Below are 20397 nucleotides of genomic sequence, written 5' to 3'. Positions count from 1 at the left end.
TGTGCATTGGAATTGTATAAATGGTCTAAAACAACTGCTCTATGTCTTTTGTGTCCTTTACACACTCCAGAAAGTGCTGCCAGGCTGACAGTTTGCATAGCAAGTTTCAGTCAGGAGTGAAATGTAATGTCCAACCTAGTATTTCTCTCTAAATAAAGAGGTTTACATTTTCTGACAGCCCCTTAACCAGAGCTGTGCACAGGTGGAGATTTTTCAATCCAATGTGCTAACATTATATCTTATCGTGAATGCACTGTAATTGCTACAGTAGTTTCACTCTGGTGACAAAGTGTGGAAGCTACTTCCTTTGAAAATATGTTGAAACATCAGTATAATCTTATGATAAACTCCTAGGTTTTGTGAGAAATTGTGCACCCATTATGTAAAGAATGTTTACAGTTCATCCTCAAGATTTTTGACCATTTTTTCTAATTGAATGGTCACAATGATGCAATGGAAAACAAGTAAACAAACAATTTTATCTTAGACCTTGTTCACTCACTCTTCTGCCTCCTTTGAGTATTATACTTGTTTGGCACAGCCACCGAATGCCAATTTGGTGCAAGATACTCACACAGGTTTTCTGACCTATTTACACCTAGCATGTAATTTACACCATGATTTAAGTCACCACTGAATATGGCCAACAGATATGCATTCAAGTTTTACTTGTTCAAACCAGCTCTGAATATAGTCCTCTAATTAAGAAATAGTTTTACCTCTATATTGAATATTTTTTGTGTTTTTATTCTGTTTTTAAATTTCTAGGAACATTTTCTTGAAAAGAGAATTGTTGTTTAGTAAAAGTTCATTTGGCTCCTATTGCTTATTTCACAATTGAAATGATAATCTTCTGCTTGTGATACCACAATAGTCTCAAAAACTGGTTGAAACATTGGGAGCAGAGAATTATAAACTTTAACAGAAGCCACTGAGTTTTTAAGAAACAAACCCCCGTTTTCCTATGAACAAAATAAGTGGGTAAAAGGAGGCACGTGGGAAGGAGAGAATACCCAAAATACTTATAGAGGCAAGACTTTTTAATTTTATTATTAAAACAGATTTTCAAAATTTCCCAGGAGGTTTTACCTATTCTTCAATGTCTACGACACATATTCGGAGGAAAAGTAAGATTACATCTTCAGAAACAAAATACGTTAAGAGGAGCCGGCATCATAAAACTATATAAATTCGACCTTGCCAGTAGAGTAGCCATTTTGGTTACCCTCCTCCTCCTTGCAGTGTAATTCTACAGAAATATACAATGTTACACAAAGCCATTCAAGGGGGGTATCCCAGTGGTTAGTTATACCTGCAGCCAATAGGTTTGGAGAACTCTGAACTCTCTTCACAGCTGTTAATGTGACAGACATTGCAGCACGTTTGCGAGCACACCCACCGCTATCTGGAAGCATAAAATGATATAGACACATGCGCAAGACAAAGGAAGCAAGCACATGCCACATATTACATGACATGAGATATGCCAAACATACATCAAAAACCACATGCAGTTAGGAATTGCTGCTGCTATTTGTCTATTTGTAAAATCCACAGATTAGCAGAATACACTAGCTCAGGATATCCAATATGGTAAGTATTCAATACTTAATACATTGTCACTATGTGTGCATTCTGGTACCAGAAGGACTCCTTATGTATAGCTAAGGCTACAAGTTGGTCATGGAGGTCTCTGATTCTGTGATTTTATGTGACCTCTACGACTTCAACCACAGGTGGCTGGACTCTGCTCGGGCTGTCAGCCCTGGGCACTGGGACTTGGGCTGCAGCTCCGATCTGCAGGACCCGGGCCACCATGATTTATTGCCTGTGTCCTGCCTGTGACTTTTATTGAAAATACCAGTGATAAAATCTTAGTCTTAGGTATAGCTAATAATTCACAACAAATAGCTAATCAAGATGAAGGATTAAATGTTGAATAATACTTGTCAATAATCAGCACTGTAAAGCCATCTTATTGTATGCAAGAGAAAGGCACTATTCACAAGCCAGGCTTATGTTTTATTACAAGACACAGTGGGTTTTGTACTGTACTCTGGATTTATAAAGAATATTTTAAACAACAGTTGACAAAAATTACTCATTTTTTCCTTGGTAGGAAAGAGGATGGAGACTATATCCCTGTTCTTTTTAAAGATTGCTCATTCTGGTAACTCTACTTAATGAAAGATTGATAATCTTGACTCTGGAGCCCAGCAATGTCATGGGAGAATGAGTGGAGATTAATTCAAGGTGCTCTCTCCCTACCATGACTGATATAAGATCAAAGTTTGGGACAGATCTAAGATCACTGTGGAGAATTTACAACACACAATTGCCTCCCTCCTCAGCACTTGGGGAGCTGGGGGAAAAATCATCTCAGATAATCCTTCTTTTCTTCTCCATGTGATCCCTTCTTCTTTCTCTCTTACTGACTGACGGCTGGAAACTCTATGGAGATTCTGTGCCCACTGGCACTGTATCACTGTTACTGGCAGCAGTTCACATGTCATGGGATTGGGCCTTTCATGATGGGGCAGTCACTACTCTCTACCATATTTGCAACAACAGTTCAGAAAATGTTCTGCTTGAGTACTTCTATTTAGAATCAGATTTTTCTCTACTGTTTGCTAGTATTAAAATTCTTTACCTAATTATTCATTCTGGCCGAAATTTTCAAAGGAGCTAAAGTCAATGAGACCTAAAATCAATGGGAGTTGGGTGCCTTAAAGCTCCTTGGAAAAATCCCACCTTACAATTTCAGTTCTGCGATAGACATAAATGTTTAAATTAGGCATGCCATGTGTCTATGGGAGATTATTATATACATCAGGTGTGAGCTGAACCACAGGGGCATCTTTAACCTAGGTCAAAGGGTTAATGCTCTGGATATTTGTAAACTGGCTCAGACATTCCATTGAAAATATCAGAGCATATTGACACTGGATTTTGTGGCATGTGTGTTAAACTGATGCTGATGCTGACAAACATCTGAGTTACTGTCCTCAGGCTTAAGCCTGTCTAAAGTCACCTCCAGTTCTGAGGCATGAGGCAAAAGGTCAAGTAATTTCAGTCATCCAATAAGTGCAATAATCCTAAACAATGTATTGCTTGGAATTAATTAGTATTGTGCATCTGAAATAAAAGCCATCATGCCTGCACATTTGCTGGAAATTACTGACAGAACTATGACATCAGAGAGATAATTTACTATAACTTTTTCCATTCTTGTCCTTTTCCCCTGACTAACATGAGATGACAGATCTCATTGGAACTGCTGATCATAGTAGAAAATCCTTTTTATTTCATTGCATCTTCATTACCATAATGTATTCATATCTATTTTTCTCAAACATGAAAGCATTGCAAGATGTTGAAAGGATACTCTATTTGATTGGTAAATGCCAATAGTGTGGCATATGATTTTGTTGTGTTGTCACATCATCTAACCAAATATAATACAAGCTTGTGCTTTTTTAGAAACGTTCTCATTTAGTTTCAGAGCAGGAAAAGGGGACACTGGGATGTAGACTGCCTCTGCGGGAAAGAGTGTTGCTTACACTGCTTGGGAATGAGTCAGGCTGGACCACTGCATTTTCAAGCCAAAGTCAACTCAGCAAATCATTACAATACATCATTCTGAACAAACAGTTCACTATTATAATTTCAAGAAACATTATCCCATATTCATTCCTTGTATAACTTACATTTATAGACTTCAAGGCCAGAAGAGACTATCATGATCATGATCATCTAGTCCAACCTCCTGCAGGCCGCAGAACTTACCCACCCACTCCTGTAATAGGCTCACAACCTCTGGCTGAGCTACTGAAGTCCTCAAATCTTAATTTGAAGACTTCAGGTTACAGATAATCCACTATTTACTCTTGTTCAAAACAGCAAGTGACCCATGCCCAAGGCTGCTAAGAAAGGCGAAGCCCTCCACCCCCATGGCCTCTGTCAATCTGACCTGGAGGAAAATTCCTTCCTGACTCCAAATATGGCCACCAGTTAGCCCCCCTGAGTATATGGGCATAACCCATCAGCAAGACACATCAGAAAGAAGTCTCTCACTAAAAAACTGAATGGAGTCAATGGATTTATATAGCAGGACTCTATTTGGCTCATTATCTAATGATGTGTTTGACACTGTCTCTTACATATCCCATCATCTATAAGATAATATATACATTGCAATATACAGTGTAGGTATATGACATGTATCTATATAAACACAGATATCAATTTATATGAACACACTGTGCATATATATAAGCAATATTGAATTAGACATCAACTAATGTTGCATTGAAATACAGTACAACAGATACCATATATTCTACACTTTTGTATCATATTAGATTTTTAATTATTTTTCTTTTATTCATCTTGGACCCAATCTTGCAATGCTTACTCAGGAAAAAACTATTTTGTCTGTGTGAAGACTGGGGGAACAGGTCACTTGTGTGCAACTTTCAAATTATACAACAATGAAACAGCTCATTCTCATCTTCTAGGCCCTACATTACTTCATCTCACCTACATTTCAGAACTTATTTCATATTGCATCACCCACAATCCTCTGCTCCACCAGACATCCATAAACATTTCATGCACCAATAATTCTGCTTATGGAATGCTCATGTTTGTTGGATAATTCTGAATAACAAAGTTATTTAAAAAATCTAAGTCTCTCTGCAAAACTTGGTGGAAAATTAAGCAACTAGTTCAAGTCAAAGTTTGGTGTAAGAAAAGGGGTAGAGAATCACCATCAGTTTTCGTCATATTCTTAAATTGGATGTTAAGAATGGTAGACAAGTTGAAGGGCATGACATTGGGTGATCTAGAGTTAAGCTCTTTATCTTATGCAGATGACGTTGGATAATTGGCAGACATTTGAATTGATGATACTCTTCACCATCTTGGAACATTGGTGTAGTGAGCCTGGATTTACTATAAATGCCAAGACGACAAAGTGATTGTATATTGGAAAAGGGACAATAGATAAAGTGTTGAAATGCAGCAATGGTGACGTTGTAGAACAAGTAAAATCTTGTGAGTATCTAGGAAGCTTGATCAATGCCGACAGTTCCATCAAGGATGAAGTTAAAAGGAGATGTGCTTTAGGTACAAATACTGTACAGAAGTAGATGTAATTATGGACTGATAAAAATCCTTTGTTTGATACCAAAATGAAAATTAATCAAACTAGTGTATTAACAGTATTATTGTACAGACTAGAAACAGCTGCATTAAACGAAATGGACGTCAGAAGCCTAGAGGTGGCAGAGATGAGAGTTATTCAGAAGATGGCAGGTAGAATGTTTTGAAGACAAATGAAGAAGTTAGAATAAGAGTAGAATGTGAAATCATGGTACAGGATTGGCTGCAATCAAAAAGATTACAATGGTGGGGACACTGTAGAAGAGAAACAGATAATTGAATGCCAAAGAAAATGATGCAAATGCAACAAAGGTCAGTCAGACCTAGAGGCTGATCACCAGGCTGGCATAATGGAGAAACAAGACATGGACAGGAATGCTGTATTGCTCCGCATGTATGTAAAGATGCTTTGGGACGAGAAGAAGAGGAAGCCTCTTTATATATGATTCACAAACAGTAACATGGGCTAAATTCATTGATTGATTACCCATGTCTGCAGTAACCCCCATACTACTTAACAGTTATGTTGAGAGGCAAATGAGGACTCTGATATTTACATTACGTACATCTATTTAAAATATTTATATGGGTTTGTACAACACCCACATAATGGGGCCCTGATTCTGTTTAGGCCACCTCTAGGCACCAACACACCATAAACATTAAGTAGTACTTAATAACTGAATAATCTATTCCCTAAATAGCACGCTCAGCTCTAATCAGGAGCCACATTTTGATCAGAGGCTATCAAAGGCTCTTGCAAGCCCTTTGCACAGGACACTCCCATTGAAAGAGGAGCAGACTAATAATTAGCTTTATTATGTATTGGAACTTTCGGGACAGGGACAAGGAGGGTGAAAGATAGCTGGGGCCCCCCTCCCCACTCTGATTTAGAACTTCTGCAGGGATGGCCCTCTCTTCCTTCTGGGAGCATCCTCTTCTCCCGAGTCATTTGGGCTGTGGGAATAAATGAATTCCAGGCAGAAGCCAGCCCCCAAAGGTCAGAGAAACAATGATTGGCAGGAGCAGACAGAAACAGTGGCAGTAGGTTCTGTAGAAGAAACTGTTGGATACTGATGATGTTAGACTGTTTTCACCAGTTTTTGCTCTGGACATTGACTGTTTCTTCCAACTATTTCTTGCCTTCCACCCACTGTCTCTTCATCTCAGCCTCACTTTACTTGCCCTGAGTGCTCCCCTGCCTAAATCCCTCTCCTTTTGCCTTTCTGTTTATCTAAACCCCCCCTTACTAATTTTCACCCAAAGAATTAAAAAGAACCTTCTCTAATTTCCACCCAAAGAATTAAAAAGAACCTTCTCTCCCCAAAATAGTGGCCCTAACATGACATTTGCCAGCCATCACTCTGTTCACTCTACTTGTATATTGAATCTCTTTCCCCTGCCCCTTATCTGTTTTGTCTATTTAGATCTTGAAGTCTTTTGGGTAGGCACTGTCTATTACTCTGTTTGTACAGTGCCTGTACAGTACAGTGGAATGGGGCCCTGTTCTCAGTTGGTCCCCAGGTCCTATCAAAATACAAATAATAATTATTAATAATAAATTCTGTAGAAGAGGGATGACTTAGAGGATCAAGATAATATAATTTCCTTCATTCAACCAAAAATGACTGTATGACCGAGACAGAGACTCTACAGGGACCAAGTATTTCTGTTCTTGTCTCCCAGACAAATTGGATAAATTGCTAGGAGGTACATTATGTGATGACTTACATTAATAAAATTAATGCACATATGTTTTGAAGCCTTCAAGAACTGTGTACTCCCTTTCCTTGGCTGCTCTTTATGTGCTTAATTTACTACAAGCAGCTGACTTGTTCAGTCATTTTAAAATTAGATGCACTTACCAAGCATATTATCCCTGTAAAACTCCTGACTAAAATATTTATGGGTGGACACCAAGGATTTGTTTTTGCAAATTAACTTAGACCTATTCATTATCCATCTGTGCCAAAAGACAATATCAGCATTTGCATATTGCTATGAAATATGTGGTAAGTACATTTATTCACTCTGTAAATCCATAATGGTTCAGTCTTTGTTTTTTAAGGAAAGTTTTCACCCCATCCTGAGAGAAACCTTTCCTGAACCCTTACTTCTGGCCTTTAAACAACCCCTCAACCTCTTCACACTTCTCATCAGAAGCAAGTTCCCCAAAGACCAGGACACACCAACTCAAAGGAGCACCAGATCCTGCCAGAACAACAGATGCAAAACCTGCAGACATATCTCCTCTGCTACAATGATCAACATCCCCCACACCTTTCAAGATCCATGGGTCCTACACATGCCTATCACAACATATGGCATATCTCATCAGTGCACTAATGCCCTAATAACAATTATGTGCATGAAATAAGACAATCACTATGCTCTTGAATTAACTCACATAGGAAAATGATAAAAGACAAAAACACCCCATTGCCTGTGGGTGAATACTTTTCACACTCTATATCTGAACTCTCAGTCCATTCTTATGCTAAATAATCTGTTCCACCTTGCATTTTGCTGTGACGTGGGAAGTTCCTTTCCCAAACCTGAAGAAAAGCTGTGTATGGCTCTAAAGCTTGTCTCTCTCACCAGCTGAAGTTGGTCCAATAAAAGATATTACCTCATCCACTTTGTCTCTCTAGTATAAGGATAGTGACACTTATCCAAATTTTTAAAGTGCTTAAGAGATTTTTAGATGAAAAGCACTTCATACATTTTAAGTTATCATTAATATTATATTTCTGATCATTCCTACTTAGTGTGATTTTAAGAAAGCACAAAATTCAATTAGCAAGCTACTCTGGGGAACATGGATATGTTCTCAGCTTTACACAGATTTGCAGTAATCAGAAGAGAACATTGTCCATAAGAAAATATTGTGCTGAGGCAACATATCCAGGATATCTCTCTTGCAGCTATTTTGTTCCAGTGTTGAAAGACTATAACAAGAGAAAATGCTTACACAGTTTCTCATAGCCTATTGTTAGCCATTTTGAAGTGTTTGGTCATTATTATAATTATGGTTGGGATTTTCTAAGGGATTCACTGGTGCCCTAACGCAGTTCCAATTGAAGTCAGTGAGATTGTTATCAATGCTGAAAACTTTGAACAATCCCACCCTACACGTTAAGCAGTTGGTAAGCATTTTAAGCAGTTATTGAGTAGCTGAGTTGTGATTTAAAAAAAAAATATGTTTATTTGTCTTAAATATAGGTGAAGTAACAATGGAATTACTTCCATCTAGGAAGAATTCTTTCTACAGCAGATTTCAAGTGAACCCTGAACACTACTTAAGTTCTTTATAGTGCAGTACAACAAGAAAAAAAATAAAAATTACATTAAAAAAATTGTATGCAAAATTGCAAGCAAAGGTCATCTTTTGTTTTGCCTATATATAACTGTTTTCAATTTTCAGAATTTACCACAGCTTCTTTATTATTATTATTAATATAGTGCCATAGGTGTGCACTTGACTTAATTGGCACAAGATAAAAAAATGTCCTTGTACTGGGAAGATTCCAATCTAATGAATATAGATAAGTATTTATCATCCTAGATACCATAGTGAATGATCATTTATAAATAATCTAGATGCAGTTCGCAGATAGGATAACATCAACATGAAAGCAGATTTAATAGGATGATAAAACAAGAGGTGAGAGGGGAACAGTTCATGGGAGAGAATTGTATGTTTCTTTCATGCCTTGTGAGCAGCAGCTTGGTGTAGGATCTTTTGAGTTATGCTAGCTTCTTGGTTTTTGTAAACCTGTAATAAAGCCGTCATGGACAGGTGTGGGAGTGGCAGCAGAGGGCATATGACTGGAGGTTAACGGTGGAATGTTAGCTTGCCCTATAAGGAACTCAGACACGCATTTGGGTATCTGAGAGAGTGGCTAGAGAGACTGAGTCTAAGTGATTTGCACCTATCACTAGCTCCAGAAGTGGGGCAAACAACAGAGAGGTGGCAAAGATGTAGATATTTTTCTCTGTATACATTATGAGGGAGTTGTGTGTGTAACACCCCTTTCTGCTTTTGAAAATCTCCCCCTACAACTTGTTTATTTCTTTGCTTTTTACAAAAATGTTCTGCTGCCTTTAGCTGTTAAATTGGGGGTGTTGCCTTTCTAGCGTTTGGAAAAGAATTAACGTCAAATAAAAAAAACTCAAAACAAATAAACAAATCCTTCCATATATAGAAAGCATGGTAGAAAGTGAAAATTGAACACACCCTTTGTAGACTATATTATCTCCTGGCTGAGATAGCCTGCCAAGTCTGCAGCCCCAGGGGACACTGGACTGGAAGACTCTACTCTAAGAAATAGGTCTACTTTTTCTTTTTTTTAAGATTAATTTGCCTGAGTCTAATGACTTAACAGGGTTCACCAGAGCTACAGAGGACCCCATTTAGCCTTCAAGCAGACCAGCAGTTTATGGTTCATCCCAGTTTTTACTAGATATTGGTGATAACTCAGTAGTATATAATACCTACAGCAGCATACATGCACAGACTCCTGCTATGAAGCATTAGTAAATCCACAGGTTGCTGCACTATTATTTTGGTTTAACAGCACTCAGGGTGCAGTGTGCAGGAGGTTGGGAAGCTCTATGTAACCAAGTAAACTATGTTGAGTATCACTTATCTCAACCACTCTCATGTTTAGTGAAAGTGATGTAATGTATCAGTATCCTACTCCTGGAGCTATGCCAGGGATAACTCCCAATACCTATGCTTAATCCATCTTAGTTTTTGCATGAGGATGCAGACTACATCAATAGAACTAAATGTGGAATATTATTTTATTGTGTAATTTTTTCTTTTAGTGGAACTGGTAATTGTGGATAATTGCTACAGATATTCACAAGTAAGTGATGTGCTCCTGGACTTGTAGGTTTAAATTCAGGGTAAGTTCATGATGACATGTTTGTTTAGGCAATCCTTGTATGTTTCAGTAGGTGGTTTTCAAAGTCTGCTATGGAGGCATTAGGATTAAAATCCACAAACAAAAGGAATTCAGATACATTGATTACCTTTAAAAAAAAAAAAAGAAGCTAATGTATTTCTCTAGAGAATTTGAAACTTGTAGCAAAAATCTCACTGGAAGTTTGAACAATAAATCCATATGTCATAGCTATGATATCATGAGGAGGCTGTAATTCACATCTGTGACATTAGAGTAATGAAATGTGACATTTTTAAAGTGAGTGAGAGCCACAAAATAATATTTACAAGATTTTAACCCATGAGATTGCAATTTGCAATTGAGTTGTAGTAAAATGTGTGATGTAGTAAAATGTGTAGTAAACTGTAGTAAAAAGCGGAGTTACCTCTCATCCTAACTCCGTCAGCTAAGGAGTGCTTCAGAACTACCTTAATTTCAAAAATATAAATATATAGATATAGATTTTGACTGTAACTTCATCTCTCACCAAAAAACAAGCATAAAACTGGGCAGAGGGAAATTTTGAACATTATTACAATAAATAGCATCAATTACTGAATATAAAACAATACAAGCTTCAGTTGAATAAAAAGTTACTTGAGCAGATTTGCTTGTGCTACTTATTATTGTGTTTACAGAATCCACTCAGAGTAAACCTGTGTAGTATTAATTATGTATATATACACATCAGGTGAAACCAAATGAAGTAACTATACATTTTGCCATTGACTTCAGTGGGACCAGGATTTCATCTGTCTACTCTATTCAGGCCTATCTAGCCTCTATTAAAGACAGTGGCACAACTCCCACTGACTTCAATATTGTAGGATCAAGCTACAGCTCTTCTTTATACTTGGTAATGGACCATAAAGTAAATGTTCTTCAATTTGTGTTTTAGTTAAGACCAGATTTGACTTTTCTATCATAGCAACATGAAAGATGATGTAAATGCATATAGGATCATAGAAATGTAGGGTTGGAAGTGACCTTGAGAGGTCATCTAGTCCTTCCCTCTGTGCTGAGGCTAGACAGTCCCTGACAGGTGTTTTTCTAACCTATTAAAATCCTCCAATGAGAGGGATTTCACAACAATTTTTGGTTACCTGTTCCAGTACTTAATAATCCTTATAGATAGAATTTTTTTCCTCATATCTAACCTAAATCTCCCTTGCTGAAGATTAATTTGACTATTTCTTATCCCGCCTTCAGTGAACATGTATCTCCTGTTATGTATCTCCTGTTAATACACCACAGCCTGTATTAAACCTGCATCACATTGTTGGCTCATATTCAATTTGTGAATTCACTATAATCACTAATTTATTAAATTGCAACATCTTTTTATATAAAAACCCACCTCGTGATATAATATGATAATAGGATATTTACAGAAAAGCAAGCATTATAGCACTGTTTTCCAAAGATAAAGGGATGCCATTTTCCTTTGGTTATTATTTATGCCATTGTGGTGTTGAATGTATATATGTACTGTACAATAATATATATATTTACATAAAATACACATATATAAACACATACACACACGTATAACTATACACATACACAAACATGCATATATATTGCATATACACATAAACATGTACATATATTTTATACGTGGTATACATAAATATACATATACAAACATACTATTAAAATAACATCCTGTTTAGTTTAATTTCAATATCAACTTAGTGTATTTTATGCATGAATATTTAATAACTTGGGCCCTAGTTTGCTTATAAAATAAAATATATAAAAGTAAAGGAAAATCTCACAGAAACAGCATACCTGTATTCATTTTGACACTGGAGGATTTGCTATAAAAGTCTTCAGTTTTCCTGCAGAAAACAAAATGATCTATTAATTTGTCACGACACAATGGTATGTGGTACAAAATGTCATCAATGTTTGGGGGTGGGGGGACGGAGGGGAAGACACTGGTGAATCAATGTCATATCAAGGATAGCCCTATTTTAAACACAGGCTTTAATTAAACTGGCACCGCTTGTGCCTGTCTCTGAAGTTAAAGTTGAGTCAACACTTCCATTATAACATACCCTATTTTCAGATGTTTACTATCTCAGCTGTAAACATTGGCTGTGGGATGAAATTTGCAATTGATTTTTGGTCTCCAGAGTATCAGCTAAAGATCAGCTCACCTAAAGAAATGTAGAAAATAAAAAAACCTGTTTGCAGGTTTTCTTTGATGTTTTTCCATAGACAGAGATAAAAAAAGACTAGGAACACATTTTTCTTTTTTTAAACAAAGTTATTAACTCTTTTTCCAGTGTTAATGTGTCAGAATTGCAGCTTTATTCATAATTGACTGGATATTTTTACTGACGTGGTGATTTTCAATATTGGTTGCTAAAGTACAAACTACAGACTAGGATCCCACGGAAATCATTGGCAAAATTCCCATTGACTTTAAAAGATGTAGGATCAGGCCTGAACATAAGAAAAGTCATCCTGGGTCAAACCAAAGGTCCATCTAACCCAGTATCCTGTCTTCCAACAGTGGCCAATGCCAGGTGTGTCAGAGGGAGTAAATAGAACAGGTAATCAACAAGTGATCCATCCTGTTGGCCATTCCCAGTCTCTGGCAAACACCAATTCCTGCCTATCCTGACTACCCATTGATGGGCCTATCCTTCATGAATTTATCCAGTTCTTTTTTGAGCCCCATTATAGTCTTGGCCTTCACAACATCCTCTGTCAACGAGTTCCACAGGTTGACTGTGCACTGTGTGAGGAAATATGTCCTTTTGTTCATTTTAAACCTGCTGCCCATTTATTTCATTTGGTGACCTCTAGTTTTTGTATTGTGAGAAGGGGTAAATAACACTTCCTTATTTACTTTCTTCACACCACTCATGATTTTATAGACCTCTATCATATCCCACCTTAGTCATCTCTTTTCCAAGCTGAAAAGTCCCAGTCCTATTAATCTCTCCTCACATGGAAGCTTTTCCATACCCCAATTACTATATTTGTCCCTTTTCTGTACCTTTTCCAATTTCAATCTATCTTTTTTGAGATGGGGTGATCAGATCTGCACTCAATATTCAAGATATGGGCATACCATGGATTTATACAGATACAATATATTATTTTCTGTTTTATTATTTATCCCTTTCCTAATGATTCCCAACATTCTGTTAGCTTTTTTGACTGCCACTGCACACTGAGTGGAACACTGAGTTTCAGAGAACTATCCACGACTCCAAGATCTCTTTATTGAGTGTTAACAGCTAATTTAGACCCCCTCATTTTATATGTATATTTGGAATTATGTTTTCCAATGTTCTTTACTTTCCATTTATTAACATTGAATTTCATTTGCCATTTGTTGCCAGTCACCCAGTTTTGCGAGACCCCTTTGTAACTCTTTGCAGTCTGCTTTGGACTTAACTATCTTGAATAGTTTTGTATCATCTGCAAATGTTGACACTTCACTGTTTACCCTTTTTTCCAGATTATTTATGAATAAGTTGAACTGCACTGGTCCCAATATAGACCACTGTGGGACACCACTATTTACCTCTCTCCATTCTGAAAACTGACCATTTATTTCTACCCTTTGTTTCTTATATTTTAACCAATTACTGATCCAGGAGAAGACATTCCCTCTTATCCCATGACCACTTACTTTGCTTAAGAGCCTTTGATGAGGGACCTTGTCAAAGGCTTTCTGAAAATCTAAGTACACTATATCCATTGGATCACCCTTATTCACATACTTGTTGACCCTCTCAAAGAATTTGCGTGGTACTGAAGTTATGCTTATCAGCCTGTAATTGCTGGAATCGCCTCTGAAGCCTTTTTTAAAAACTGGCATCACATTACCTATCCTCAAGTCATATGGTACAGAAGCTTATTTAAATGATAGGTTACATACCACAGTTAGTAGTTCTGCAATTTCACATTTGAGTTCCTTCAGAACTCTTGGGTGAATACCATCTGGTCCTGGGGACTTATTACTGTTTAATTTATCAATTTGTTCCAAAACCTTCTCTAATGACACCTCAATCTGGGACAGTTCCTCAGATTTGTCACCTCAAAAGAATGGCTCAGGTTTGGGAATCTTCCTCACATCCCCAGCCGTGAAGACTGATGCAAAGAATTCATTTAGTTTCTCCGCAACATCCTTATCTTCCTTGAGTGTGCCTTTAGCATCTCAATTGTCCAGTGGCCCCACCGGTTGTTTAGCAGGTTTCCTTCTTCCAATGTAGTTAAAAACAATTCTGTTACTCTTTAAATCTTTGGCTGGCTGTTCTTCAAGTTCTTTTTTGGCCTTCCTAATTATATTTTTACACTTCACTTACCAGAGTTTATGCTCCTTTCTATTTTCCTCAATAGGATTTAATTTCCACTTTTTAAAGAGTGTCTTTTTGCCTCCAACAAAGTAAAAGAAGCAGTTGTTTAACCACTGTGGCCCTTTTTTGATCCTCTTACTAGGTTTTTTAATCTGGGGTATACCTTTAAACTGAGCCTGTATTATGATGTCTTTAAAAAGTGTCCATGCATCTTGCAGGGATTTCACTTTTGGCACTATACCTTTTAATTTCTGTTTAACTAACTTCCTCATTTTTGTGTAGTTCCTCTTTCTGAAGTAAATGCTACCATGGTGAGCTATTTTGGTGTTTCCAAATACATCTGTGTGTTCCTTAAAGGATAATAATATGCACAGACACAAATTATAAATACATTAATCCAGGAAGCTGGAAGAGTTTGAGTCTCTTGGGTTTGGGGATTCTTACTCTTTCTGACATTTAAAAACAAAAACTAACAAGAGGACAAAACAAGCAAACAAACAAATATCAAACAAGGAAATAACCACCGAAGAGGAGGTAGGATATCTTTAATTAAATCCAACATGCTTCCCTTAACTCCTAATGCTGTGCTTGTGTTTATCACACTGATTTGAGATAAAGATAAGCTTGAACTGAATTTCCCCAATACAGACCATGTGCGTCATAACCTTAACATTATTTAATAGTTCAGAGGCTTGAGTCTCTCTTCTGTCTGGCCCATTCAGGATGCTCTATTGGTGTAAAGGGGCAATAAAGGGCATGGAGGCAGAGAGTTGCAGAAAGAGCCCCTAAGGAATACCCTGATATAAGAGGGTTCCCCAGCCAGAACACTGCTGCTGAAATGGCTCTACACTTCCCCCTCAGCTTCGTATATTTGGGGTGTGCCAGGGCAGGAGTGGATGTGTCCAGAACCATTCTCAGCTATCTTATTACATGAAGAGGCTGCTCTAACTTACACCACTGGGTGAGCAGGCCTCCAAAAGGGCCAAGAACTAGAGTGCAAGAGTGGCTTATATCCTCCTTTCTCCCTCCCTCCCTGTTCCTACGCCAAGTACAGGAATAGGAAAAGAAAATCAGATTTTTTTTATTTAATACAAAACTAATTGTTACAATAGTTTCCCTTCTATTTTTACCATATACTGTTCCTCGACCTCCCACTTTGAAGAATGATTGTGAGTACGATTAGAATGGTGCATTGGTTAGAATGTACTAGCATATTAAATGAGGCCCGAATCTCAGGAGGGATTCCAAGTTTTACGGTAATAAATACTATTAATAATAATAAACAAAGGGTCATATACTGAGTGGTGCTGAGTATTCTGAATTCCCACTGAAGACAACAGGAATTGAGTGAGAACCTGAATCCTGGTTCCTCACTCAGTTTATTCTCCCATACTGAAGCCTATGCAGAATGTACTTTGTACTGCTGTAGAAATTCAACATTATTTTTAATGATGCCTCAAAAGACAACCATACTGATTCCTTACTCAAATAAGGTGTTTTAATACTGCTAATACTATTTAAAAGTAAATTTCCTTTTGCTATACATTCAGAGAAGGAACAGGGCAGATGTTAAAAAAATGGATCACCCTAGAGAAGCTGAGATAATAATATGCGGTGGCTAATAAAATTTCTCAATATTTTATGTATGCTAAAACTATCTGCAAGTAAGCATCTGAGAATTCTCAGTGGACCATTTAGAGATTAAAGCAAGTCTAATCTATATTTCTTCAGTGTTGATAAACTGTCTTTGAATATAACTTTAGGCTTACATAATAGCCACAAATTACTCTTGAAAGCATCAAGTTCTTGGAGTGTTTTCATGCTGCTACAACAGACAGCATTTTAAAGTATTCTTTTAGCTTGGAACTGAATCAGTGATGGTCCCATGAAAACAGGCTATAAAATATAACACTACTCAGACTTCCAGCAAAGACTCACCAAGTACGGAACTCTTTGTACACCAAGATGTCAAAATGATTTCTTGCAGGTGGCTTTGATCTATTTACATAAAGTGTATTTAGTTCATGCCAAAGTTTGATGCACAATACTTTACTTTTTCTTGCTAAAACTATAACAAACTATGTTGTCAATAACCAAGAAGTTGTAGAGGTCTAAGGAGAGTACTCTCTACAGCAAGCTGCATACAGTTAATAAGAGGCTGCATACAAATCACCAAACACATTTCTGAGGAATTTGATTTTGAGTACCCATATAAAGATTTAGAGACAAATTCTGGTCTTTCGTGCATGCACATAAATCAATACAAGCTGCACATCCATCAAAATCATGGCCTTGCATTTTAACAAATCAGTGCTGCTAATCTAAAATGATTTTTAAACTCCTTTGGTTGAGTATTTAGGGACACTTAAAACATTACTAATATTAATAATAGAATTTTAAGAGACACCATAAACTTAAAAGTCACACCTCTGACTGAATTTTTTACCAACTGTCATTTAAAGCAATTCCCAATGCAGCTATAAAACTTAAAAGGATTAGAGAAAAGAAAAAAAGTGAATTTCCTTTTGTTTCCTTCATGGTGTTTTGTAAGTAGTTAGTTAGTTTCACTGCTTTCTGAAAATACGCTCCATGTGGGTTTAACCCTGTGGATATAAAGATATCCCAGCACTGTTAGTCATGATTTTATCACAACAAGATTAGACTATTGCAATGTGCTCTACATAGGGCTACACCTTAAAACCAGCTGCTGTTTGCTTATTGAGCAGGGCAGCTCTCTGGGAGCACGTGTCATTAGTGATCTGAAATCTGCACTGGCTGCTTATTGGTCTTCAGGTGGAGTTCAAAGTGTTGGTTATGACCCATAAAATGCTAAATGGACTGAGACTGGCCTATCTGGCAGATCACATCTAGTTGTGCCATAATTGCAGTTGAGTGGGGGGCTTGAGCTGGATCCCTCTCATTATAAAAGAGAGGAGACAGCTGTCAGGGTGTTCTCTGTCAGGATATCGGGATTCTGGAACTTGCTCTGCCACTTGGTACAAAATAGCATGAATTTAATGACCTTTCAAGTATGCCGCAAAAAACCCCATCCATTCAACAGGATTTTTGGAGAGGACTGAAGTTATGCTTCCCACAATGATAGAAGGTCAAAAAGGAGTTTCTGTAGGTAGCTGGCTAGCTGGTTCCTGTTGGAATGATTCCTTTAATGTTGCTAGGATTTTATTGTATTATTAATTGTGTGTTAGTGTGCCTAGAGCCTCAGGAAGGAAGGAATCTTTTCAATTACTTTAAATCTAAATAAATAAATGAATAAAGCCCACTGAAGTCAATGGGGTTACTCATGTGTTTAAGTTAGGCAGGTTACATACCTTTCTGAATCTGGGCCTAGATGAACAGTAATATAATATTGTCAGCTCAGCATCCATTGAATGAAATAAATTAAGTTGATCATGTTATTAGTGATTGTCATTTATCATGACTTAATACACTTTTTTCATTTGGGATGAGGAAGGTAAACCAGACAAAATATGTGTATATACACTACTACATACAACAAACAAAAGCCCTGTCCCCTATTAATGTATCATTTGATTGATCAGTTACCTGCAAAAATGTGTTCTTGGTGTTAAGAACCCAAGTGAATTGTTTGAACATGACTGACTGAATCAAATATTTTCTCAGACGCATTCAGCACTATTTCCACAAGATGGATGGATGCCACCAGAAATGAAAGGGACTGACATTTTTTTAACATGAGTTCAAATACATCTCCTTGATTTATCCCCTACCCTTTTCTCCGAAGTACAAACATTAGCAAATAGAAAATATGATTTTATAGCAGACAATTTATTTTCATCAAGTGAATTCCAGTGTACATCCCCTTTATAGTCATCATCCCTATAATGTATTCTTTACCTTTCCCCACTCCACCAAAATGCGTCTTTGGTAAATTAAGCAACGGCCATGATTGCAGATGGCTGAGCAGCAGGATGCATACATCTGTGACATCTGGCAAACAAGTGACTTATTTTGTTTTTGTTAGGTAGTCCGCAACATCCAGATGTTTGGGGAGGAGAAGAGGGAAGGGGTTTCCAGATTTGTAAGAGGAAGGGTGACTAAGATCTGCATTAATCTTGTTTGACAGATGCATCACTTGAGCTCCTACCAAGGACTGCAGCCTGGTGGATAAAGTATCTGCACAACTGGGGAGGAGAATCAATCACTGAATTTACACTAGGGATGGGTAGTCACAATCAGTTCAAATACCGTGGAAACTGTTCTCCTGCACTTTCTCTTGAGTCACTTGAGTCACTATTAGGTGCTCAGAACCTTTTTGCAAATGAATAGGGAATTGTTTTAGTGGGAATTAAAAAGAGTCAGATAATGCTGTTAGCCTTTTCTCTGCAATAACTGTACTATCGTCAGGGCTGGCCCTAGACCAGTGGTTCCCAGACTTTTTGGCTCAAGGGCCAGAAATATAATGTTTACAATCCTGAAGGGCGACCTGTCTCTGCCTCTTCCCCCTCCACTGTAGTCAGAGGGAAGGAGTTCAGCAAGGAGGCTCTCCCATCCCCCTGGCGGCAGCAAGAAAACCCTGCACTCCACCTGGGTCCCTAGGCAGTGGCTCCCTTCTGCAGCCAGGGGGATGGGAGATCAGTGCTCCCCTCCCTCTGGCTCCAGCAGAGAACCCCGTACCTAGGGACCCAGGTGGAACGCTTCGCCGTGGTCTGTGCTACAGCCAGGGGGAGGGGAGCGCTGATCTGCCATCCCTTTTGCTGCAGCAAGGAGCCTGCACTGGCCATGCACTCCGCCTGGGTACTTAGGCAGTGGTTCCCTTCTGCAGCCAGCGGGAGGGGAGCCTCGGGCCACTTGAAAGACCCCACAGGCCACTTTTGGCCTGTGGGCCACTGGTTGGGAACCACTGCCCTAGACCAAATGGCACCCCAAGCGAGGAGTGTCTTCGGCGCCCTTCCCCTCTGTTAACTTTTGAATATCTTATTTTTTATTGCATTTGTAGTCCATTTCATTATTTTGATGCATGATTTGCCTGCATGATTCTAGGAGGTTAATGAAAAATTAATCCACGTACAGCACACCTGAAACATTTTACTTCAAACATTCTATTTTCCCTTTTGTTGCTAACAACAAAAACAGCACCCTGAGCCCAGCGCTCCCCAAGCCCGGCACCCGAGGTGGTCACCTGGGACACCTGCCCCAAAATCCAGTCCTGATTATTGTTTGGCACTTTATATATTGAATGGAGGAGAAAGAAAAGGTGGGAAATATGGGCATTTTCTAAAATCACTGGTTTTTAATCAGAAACACAAGGTCAGTAAGATAATATTTTTTATTGGACCATCTTCTGTTGGTGAGAGAGACAAACTTTCAGGCTTACACAGAGCTTTTTTTCAGGTCTGGGAAATAATACCTGAAGAAGAGCTCTGTGTAGGACAAAAGCTTGTGTCTCTCCCCGACAGAAGTTGATCTAATAAAAGATAACTCACCCACCTTGTCTCTCTAATATCCTGGGACCAACACAGTTACAACACCACTGCATGCAACAGTGTTTTTGATCAGGTAGCTGCACAGCTCTAAAACCAGGTTGCAGTGTAGTAAGTGTTATAGTGGCTAGTGACAATCAGTGCTCCCATTTCAGTTTTTGTTGTTACCAGAACTTGCAGAGCCAAAACTCATGGGAAAGGGTGATGCCTGTTAGTTCTCTTTTCTTCTTTTATATTTTTCCATAATCCTCAAAAGATTTGTTTCAGACTCACAGCCAATGGCAGAGGAATGGGAGAGATGAGACCGCAGAGACAGGTGGCACAGAAAGTAGCATGACAAATTGCAAATGATAAGATCATGACCATAGCAACTCACATGTGAAGTTGTGAAGAAAGAAATCCCTGCCCTGCTGTGCCCCAGTGTTCAGAAAACAGTGTTTTCTGGTTTATATGAAAATGCCTCTGATAGGCAGCTCATAGGCATACCACAATCATCCAAACTCA

The 20397-nt window shown here is 38.1% G+C and overlaps 1 protein-coding gene across 28 annotated transcripts in view; it reads right to left on the bottom strand.

Annotated features, from left to right (window-relative positions):
- The window catches only part of SORBS2 (sorbin and SH3 domain containing 2), a 400789-nt gene that overhangs the window by 135423 nt on the left and 244969 nt on the right, over nt 1-20397 (bottom strand). For 21 of the 28 annotated variants that reach the window (XR_010920450.1, XM_067551608.1, XM_067551604.1 and 18 more), the window contains 3 exons: nt 12173-12274; nt 11904-11953; nt 1313-1405 (listed from right to left, as the gene is read on the bottom strand). Coding sequence is in view for 27 of the 28 variants with exons in the window: in XM_067551608.1 (XP_067407709.1) it covers nt 1313-1405; nt 11904-11913 (103 nt within the window). In the remaining variant the exon portion in view is untranslated. Of the gene's footprint in view, nt 1-1312; nt 1406-11903; nt 11954-12172; nt 12275-16369; nt 16430-20397 lie in introns of all 28 variants that reach the window. The other 7 variants (XM_067551614.1, XM_067551618.1, XM_067551605.1 and 4 more) reach the window with 6 other exon arrangements.

This window comes from Emydura macquarii, unplaced genomic scaffold (assembly GCF_026122565.2).
Source record: "Emydura macquarii macquarii isolate MOO-44397 ecotype Brisbane River unplaced genomic scaffold, CSIRO-AGI_Emac_v2 contig_1363, whole genome shotgun sequence".
In the NCBI taxonomy this organism is placed as follows: Eukaryota; Metazoa; Chordata; order Testudines; family Chelidae; genus Emydura; species Emydura macquarii.
The sequence above is the reverse complement of the archived record's forward strand: the minus strand, read 5'-3'. Positions and strand labels throughout refer to the sequence as shown.